The following is an 8756-nucleotide window of genomic DNA, read 5'->3' on the forward strand; positions in this document are numbered from 1 at the left end:
CATAACTAATATTATAAAAAAAATCACATACGCACATCACATTATCATTGATATCCCACACAAATGGATAATATATGACAAATTTAATCTCTTAAAGAATGAAGATGGTAAACACTATTAAAAAGCAGTCGTCCAGAGCAAGCTAGCAGCGCCTTCATATAATTCATTAATTCAACATACACCAATTGACTAAGATTCAACTATCCAAGAGCTAATAAACCTATAAATTTAAACAACAAATCAATTACTGTATGATATTATGTGAAAATACATTTACACAGCTTTGAAAAGACATAGCACGACATAGCACTAGCGCATTTTGATAAAGAACTGTAACAATCAACTAGTAAATCATAAAATCAACTGCCACTAGCTATTCTAAACCAATGGGGGAATTTTTTATTTTGAACATTTTCCCCTACGCAGAGGAAGACATTCTCTGATAAATCCAATCTAGTCGCAATGTTGCCTATGCGAACCCCAGTTTCGACACGCTGGGTCATCCCAAACTAGAGGTTTCCCATCCCAACAGATTCGGGGCAAAAAGAGAGAGCAGCAGGGTGGTAAGGGGAGATCGAGCTAGCGGACCTGGTAGGAAAGCCAAAAAAATCGTGGATGGTGTAGTCGCAACTTAAATTATGCTGATTATGTGGTCAACTGAAAAAAAAAACTCTATTATATGCTACCAATGTGGCCTGACCACTAATACTGTCATGTGTGACCACAAAAACTTAAATGCTATGCACTCTAGCATCACGTGTTGATTTCCTAACCATAAATAATTTGTATCAACGGTGATCATCTCTGAATAATAATATTTTGCATATCTGAACAGGTACTCATCTTCACAAATAAAAGTAATCAATTCCTTAAAAAATAGTACATAAATATCTAGTTACTGGAACTGGTCTCCCTCAGCTAACAAAACAGTGGTAAGATACCACCAGCTCTCTTTGAATGGATTAGAATTGACAAGCTTCCTCGCTCAGTCAGCAAATCGATGCACAATTACAATAACAAGGACTGAAGGCTGGCCTTACCTCACGTGTAGGAGGCCGGGTAGCAGGCCAGGGCTGCGCAGCGACATCCCTCGAGAGGCGTCTCCAAATGAATACACTGTTACACAACACAATTGGTATTGGTAACAGTTACACAACCAGCATTGGCAGCTGAGACAAACTCACCTTGCTGCAATTGAAGAGGAGCTCCTGGCCGCGACCTGGGCCGAGACAATCGAATACTCGCAGGGAACGCATCCTGCACTCGAATCATCAAATCGAATCAAGAAGGGGAACGGGAAGGAGATGGTGCAAACGAGGAGTTGGGGAAGGGGATCTGGAGGAGGGGCACCTGGATCTGCCAGCAGTGTTGGAGGAGCACACGCAGGAGCGGCGGTGGCGGTGGGCTGACAGCGGCGATAGCATCGCCAGGCGAGTTGCCACTCCTTTCTCCGGGAGTTCGCGGCGGGAGCTGACGATGAGTCACGGGCGAGCACGGGAGGCTGCTGATGATGGCAAGATGCGAGTAGGACGGCCGCCACAGGTGCGGCGAGCTCGCCGGTGCCGAACCCGGCAGCAACCGTCGGTGCCGACCCTCAACTGGGGCCTTCAAGACCACGGCCACGGCCAGTAGCGACGGCGAGCTGAGAGAGTGAGGGGATGGGGGAGGGAGACGGCGCCAGGAGGGGCGGTATAGAAATACTATATATATCGCTGGGGAGCGGCGCGGCGGGGCGGGATGCCCGCCGGTCGAGAACGGCACGGCGGAGCCCTAGGCAACGGCGCAACTAGCAGTGGGGAGAGGGAGCGGACGGGTGGTGCCAGCAAAGACCGAGCGGACGGGGTCTCGAAAGAAACCGCAAAAGAAAACGTGGGTGGGTGGGGAGCTTAGGAGCTGCTTGCCGCTCGACCTCGTGAGTGGGTGGGCCGGGCCTGTGAGTCTCAGGCCCGAACGGCGGGGTGGGCCTATTTGCCCGCTCTATAGAACGCTGGGTACTGAATAGTTATCTGGTACCCAGGTACCCCGTATATATATATATATATATATATATATATATATATATATATATATATATATATATATATATATATATATATATATATATATATATATATATATATATATATATATATAAATTTATCATAACTCACATGAGTCCAACCCATATAGATTGGGTTGGATTGGAGTGCCAGTGTACCACCAAACTGTTCTTCTAACCGACTTTGGGCTTGACCATTTGAGATTGTTGCGACTGCTACAGTTGCGCGTCTTAGCTATAGTAGGAATAAGTTGCAACGAGCCCAACCTTTGTATGAACCGAATAACACCGACTATACTAGGCAGCGCCTGTGAGCACAGCACAGAGCAGCGCATAGGCAGTTCCCTTGTTGGTTGGATGGACCCCGACTCCGTCTCTTGCCGTGCTAAACGACCATACAAAGAATAGAGCCGGAGCCTGGAGCTGTTTTTGTAAAGGATCCAGAGCCGTGGAAGTGTGGCTTCTTCAGGTCACTCATATACTTGGCACAAAGTCACAAATGACTACAAAGCCGTCTGAAGTTGGCTTTGTCAAACATTTTCTAAAACGGTTGTAGCTCCACTAGTCAAAGTTCTTTTAGAAGGAGCTAGAGCTCTACCAAACTAGCTCTAATTGGTTGTTAGAGATCATTAGCTTTTATTCGCTTATATATGTTTTATTAGGCTACTATATTTTAAGGGCTTTGCTGTGGTACCCCAAATGACTATGAACCGTTCATTTAATGAGATCGGATGGTTAGGATTATCTATTACTTCTTAGGAGGTAATATTTGAAATATATATTTATTAATTTTTAATTTGGTAAGATAGGATAAATAAAGAAAGTTTTAGGTATAAAAATCTTTCTTCCAGATCTAATTGATTTATTCGTGATCTATTTGATATGATAAACCTTTTATTTTGTAACTTTGAATATGACATAATTTGATTACCTCGAATTGCCATGATAGCTAATGTACGTGATATAATTTGATTAGCACGTAGCTTTTCATTCACCTGTACGTGACAGCTACAAGTTGTAGCGTGTGTGGTTCCCAACGTTCATCAGCATACGTGCAATCTTTTGTGTAGTTAGTATTATGTCCTCTGAACTCAATATAGCTAGAGGTTGGACTTGCTGTGTAGTATCTGACATCACATTATAGGAGCTGTCTTGCTGATTTACCAGTGCAATCACAGCTATTTGAATTTGGATGACATGTGAATGTGATGAATACCATTTTTTTATGGACAATGAGTTAGATATGTATATGTTGAATAATTGTGCCTTCTGAGTGCATCAATTAGCTATATAATTGCTGGATTAATGGCTGCAGTATATTAATTTGAATTTTTGGTGGTGTATATGTGTTCCTGTCAGCATGATAATTTTTTCCTATTGGTGCTCGTGTGTCAGGGAAGACATCACTACTCTTGTCGGTTTTGTTTTCGGTCATGAAGGCAGGATTCCGGTTTGACCGGTCAAAGCATGGCCGTCGGGAATATACCGATAGGAATTGTTTCCCGGTGATTAGGGGATTTTAGAAGATTTTTTCTTTTTTCTTAGATTATTTAGTTTTTAGTTAATTTATAAAGCTAATAAATCAATGGCTCATATTGCTTTGAACTATTACCTCCTAAAAGGTAAAGGGGGGTATCATAGCATTGCCCATATTTTAATTCTACTAGGTTCTAAACAGCCTGTCAGCCTCCCAGTGTTGATGGACATCCCTCAGTGCTTGCTTATAACATAGTACTAATGCAGCAAGGAGCATGTTCCAAGAGAAACAGCAGCATGCTTATGCTCTCCGACCCGTGGCACGAAATTACAGCACAATAATCAGCCTATTCGTTTATTGGTTTCAGCCAGCCCAAACCAGCTAGTCAACAGTATTTTTCTTTCACAATAAACCAGCACCAGCCAGCCCAAGCCAGCCCAGCGAACAGGCCAAATATCTCAAGAGGTAGGAACCCTTTGTAGAATACCAAATGAATAAAGCCTGTTCTGTTCTTAAAAAAAAACCGGTGCTGCTGTAAACATTTCAAGCCAACAGTTACTACTTCTAAAGGAAGAAACATATGGGAAAAAAAACTGAAGCATCCAGAGCTACAAGATTCTACTCAACACTTTTCAGAATCGAGCCCATTGCCTTGGCAGTTGGCATTCGATTTCTAGAAGCCTAGATCATAAGCAAGGAAGATGTGCAGTGACTCACCTAGCTGCATGCATTATACAGGAAAACAAACATAGCTGTGTTATGAGGGCAAGCAATATAATGGCCAAAACTGCCTGCCTGCCTGGCTTCAGTTCTGAATTCTGAGAGAGGCCTACTCCACCGGAACCATCTTCACCGCCACAGCGATCGGCATGCCTATGAATCCGATGGCGATGCAGGACATCCACTGCGTGAAGCTGAGAGGGGTCGTGTTGGCGAAGCTGCCGAGGCACTGTATGATTATGAACTGGAAGACGACGGTGCTGCCGAGGACCATGGCGAACACGTTGTTGTCTAGAATGCCTTGGAACACATTTATCCTCTCCATCTCTCTTGAGCTCACCTCATTGAAAACCTGCATGATCGAGAAGGAATTCAGTGCAGCTTCACATGATAAAATATAGTAAAAATTTGTTCATGGTACGTTGTTTGTTCAGTATTCACAATCATTTGAAATTTCCAGTAATCATACTTTGCCAGGTTGCCATAAGTGCAAGAAGAACCTCCACATTACCTGGCAGAATACAAAGCAGTTGAAGATGATTGTGTTCAGGACCAGATCAGAGTTGGCGCCCTCGATTCCGAAGAGCCATTTCCCTTGAGACTGCAGATACCAAATCACAAGGAACTGGTAGAAGGCCTGTCCCATGATGTTCCTCCACATGATGTTGCTGATGAAGTTTCCTTTCCTTCCAACAGGAGTTCTCTTCATGAGCTCATCGTTTGGAGGTTCTGTGGCCAGTGCCAGTGCTCCTAGTGTGTCCATGATCATGTTGACCCAGAGCAACTGCACAGCAGTCAGGGGAGCACTCCCTGAATTGACAAGCAGAACCACAAGAATAAGCGATAGTGTTACGAAAGAAGCTAGCTAAGAAGTTTAAGATCTGTTACATCAGTACTATAAGAATGGCCAAATTTAGATCCTTTTTAGTATTAATACATCTGTTAAGGTGCAGATTCTGATGTTTGTATCATAGTTGGAATAGCATGTTGATGAGTATGCAGCAGTAGCTGATGCAATGCAACATAGCAATGGGCTTAGTGAAACAATACATAGTTTTATGGCGACAAATTGTTTTGGTGTTTCAGAGTCAGTCTATTTCAGTTGCAGATTGCAACCACCTATTCACCTTAGATTAATGCACCAATGTGAGATTTACCTATCAAGCAAGCTGAAGAGAAGTTCACAATGAGAGCAACGACATTGACTGTCAGCTGAAACTGCACAAACTTCTGAATGTTGATGTACACTGATCGACCCCATTTGGCAACAGTAACTATGGTGGAGAAGTTGTCATCGAGAATAATAACATCGGCACTCTCTTTTGCCACCTTCAAACATTAAAATGGAAATGGTGAATGAGCTCATTCAACTAATAAAATTGCTAGTTAGATATTACATTGATGTCAAATAACAGCCGAGGAGAAAACATTCTGAACAAATATGACTACCAATTAGTACATTGTAAGTTTGATGTACACTGAATAATGATCATAGTCTTGTAAAAGTAACTCCAGTATCTAATTTAGGAAAAATGAAGTAAATAGTACCTCAGTGCCAGCAATGCCCATGGCAAGCCCAATATCAGCTTCATGTAGCGCAGGCGCATCATTTGTGCCATCGCCGGTCACCGCAACAACTTCATCAAATGTAGTTCGTAGATGCTTCACCAAGGTGTGCTTGTCAAGCGGCGAAGATCTTGCCATCACCTGAATCGCATCGTGAAACCAGACAAATGAACTCCAGAAATGTAGCTATGGAAGGTAATAAGTAGTTTATCTATCAATGTCAACCCACCTGTATTTTTGGTATCAGTTCTTGCAGTTCTTCTTCAGTCTTGACTCTGAAGTCCGGGCCTTCAATGGCGACGCCACCTTCAGTCAAAATGCCGCATTCCCGCGCAATCGCCTTGGCCGTGTTGATGTTGTCACCAGTAACCATCCTGACGGTGATGCCTGCAGACCTGCAGATCGCCACCGACTCCTTCACGCCGGGACGGACGGGGTCCTTGATCCCCACGACGCCGATGCACGTGTACCCGTCCATCGGAATCTGATCGTTCGCCGAGAACCCTTCGCCGACGTCGACGTAGGCGAGGCACAGCGTCCGGAGCGCCTCGTTCGCGAAGCTGTCGATGGTGGCCCTGAGGTGGTCCGTGGTGGCGCCGTCGAGGGCGACGACGTTGCCGTGCTCGTCCAGGTACCTGGTGCAGGACGCCAGGATGATCTCCGACGCGCCCTTGCAGTGCGCCCGCAGCGCGCCACCGGGGAGCTGGATGACCACCCCCATCCTCTTCTTTGCCGAGTTGAAGGGCTCCACCTTGAGGAGCGTGCTCGCCTTGCGCACCGCCGAGAATTCGCCGCCGAGGGAGAGGCCGAACTCCAGGATGGCGGCCTCGGTCGGCGTGCCGAGGATCTCGCGCTTCCCGTCCTGGTTGAGCACGACGTCGCCGCCGGTGTTGTTGAAGATGGACTGCAGGAGCATGGCCACGACGGACGCCGGCAGGTCAGAGGGCAGCGTCTTGGTCTCCGCGGAGCTGTTCACGTCCTTGATCTTGCCGCAGATGCAGGCCTTGACGACGGTCATGTGGTTGGTGGTGAGCGTGCCAGTCTTGTCGCTGCAGATGGTGGTGGCGGAGCCCATGGTCTCGCAGGCCGCGAGGTGCCGGACGAGCGCCTTGTCGTTCATCATCTTCTTCATGGCGAACGCGAGGCTGAGCGTCACGGCGAGCGGCAGGCCCTCAGGGACGGCCACAACGACGATGGTGACGGCGATGGCGAAGAACTCGAGCAGCTCCAGCGCGTCGTCGCCGGTCCAGCTGAAGTAGGAGCCGTCGGCGAGCTTGCGCCAGAATAGGCCCTGGGTGAGCACCGCGAACGTGACGACGGCGAAGGCGAGGCCGATCTTGCCGATGATGGTGGCGACGCCGTTGAGCTTGACCTGGAGCGGTGTCTCGTCGTCGCCGCCCTCGCTCAGCGTGGCCATCAGCTTGCCCCACTGCGTCCGCATGCCGACGGTGGTGACGAGCATCTTGCACGCGCCGTCCTGCACCTTGGTCCCCGACAGCAGGAACGGGTTCTCAGCGCTCACCGCGACGGGCTCGCTCTCCCCGGTGAGGCTGGACTCGTTGATGAGCAGGGAGAACCCGGACACGAAGAGCCCGTCCGCGGGCACCTGGTCGCCGATGGAGAGGTGGACGATGTCGCCGGCGAGGAGGTCGTAGATGGAGAGCTTCTGGCGGTAGCCGCTCCGCGTGACCTGCACGGTGATCTTCTTCTTCTCCTTGTCGAGGTCCTTGAACTGCAGCGACTGGCGGTAGTCGCTGGTGGCGGTGACGAAGACGACGAGCAGGATGCTGGCGACGATGCCGAGCCCGTCGTGCGCGCCGTGGGGCCACCCTTCGGTGGCGATCCCCACGAGGAGGGAGACGAGCGCGCAGGCGGCAAGGATCATGAGCGTCATGTCCTGGAGCGCCTCCCATACGAAGATCCAGAAGCTGCGTTGCTCCGCCTCGGCGAAGCGGTTGACGCCGAAGACCTCCCGCCGCGCCGACATCAGCTTATTGTTATCGGCGGCGAGGCCGTCGGATGCCGAGGTGGACAGCCTGGACACGAGGCCGTCGACGCCGCCGTGGGACTTGAGCTTCTTCACGTCATGGCTCTCCACGATGGAGCTCAGCTCCTCGGCGCAGATGCCGAAGCCCGCCGCCTTGACGTCGGCGGGGACGGCGTAGTCGCCCTGCGGGGGCAGGCCGTGGATGAACTGGAGCGCGGCCTTGGAGACGAGCACGGCGACCCGCAGCTTCTCCTGGTTGGACCGCTTCATGGCGGCGGCCTCGGAGCGCTTGCCCAGGTTGGCGGTGAAGCGGAACCGCCTGGTGGGGTTCTTGACGACGCCGACGACGCTCCGCCATCGCCCCAGCGCCTCGTCCGACGAGTGCTTCGCCTTCACGCCCCCGAAGTTCTCGTTCAGGTAGCTCTCCATCTTGTCCATCCTCCCTCGCTCACACCACACCCCTGACCCTCGATGATCTCTTGATCGCTCTCCTCAGCCCAGCTGCAGCATTCTCGGCCAGCTGCTCGATCCCGATGCTATGGCGATGGCGATGGGTCGGTCAGGACTACTCAGGACATGCGAAAGTACGCCGATGGAGAGGAGAGGAGAAGACGAGGCGTGGTGGTTTGTTCAGGATCCGAACAAGACGGACGGCAGGAGAGTGATGGAGGGCAGCCCATGGACGGAGCGACTGCTACCTCCTCCTCCACTCTCGGAAATCTGCCGGAATTTGTGGCCTGCCACTATTCAAAACCACCCTGAAACGCCGGAGATATTGATGCAGTCTACAGGTGTGTACATTGTCACGGCAAAACAAGCCAAGAATGCAACATGTACATGTTTCCATGCCAAGAAACAGAAACAAACAATAATCCTGGACGTACGCGTCATGCATGCCACTGGCACGCACTCACGCCTGAATCCTCTCCTCTCCAGCAGAGCTCTCCTTCGTTCATGTCACGTCACGT

General features: G+C 49.3%; 1 protein-coding gene and 1 pseudogene across 1 annotated transcript; both read right to left on the reverse strand.

The window, feature by feature from the left end:
* Positions 1–211: 211 nt before the first annotated feature.
* Positions 212–2373, reverse strand: LOC136500237 (uncharacterized; annotated as a pseudogene).
* Positions 2374–3981: 1608 nt separating this feature from the next.
* Positions 3982–8467, reverse strand: LOC136501826 (calcium-transporting ATPase 2, plasma membrane-type-like). The gene is made up of 5 exons (XM_066497356.1): positions 6031–8467; positions 5784–5942; positions 5393–5564; positions 4747–5045; positions 3982–4587 (listed from the first exon to the last, which is right to left on the reverse strand). The coding sequence occupies exons 1-5, from the start codon at positions 8224–8226 to the stop codon at positions 4345–4347; spliced, it is 3069 nt and encodes a 1022-aa protein (XP_066353453.1). The 5' UTR covers positions 8227–8467; the 3' UTR covers positions 3982–4344.
* Positions 8468–8756: the final 289 nt, after the last annotated feature.

Source organism: Miscanthus floridulus, chromosome 13, assembly GCF_019320115.1.
Source record: "Miscanthus floridulus cultivar M001 chromosome 13, ASM1932011v1, whole genome shotgun sequence".
NCBI classification, from domain to species: Eukaryota; Viridiplantae; Streptophyta; class Magnoliopsida; order Poales; family Poaceae; genus Miscanthus; species Miscanthus floridulus.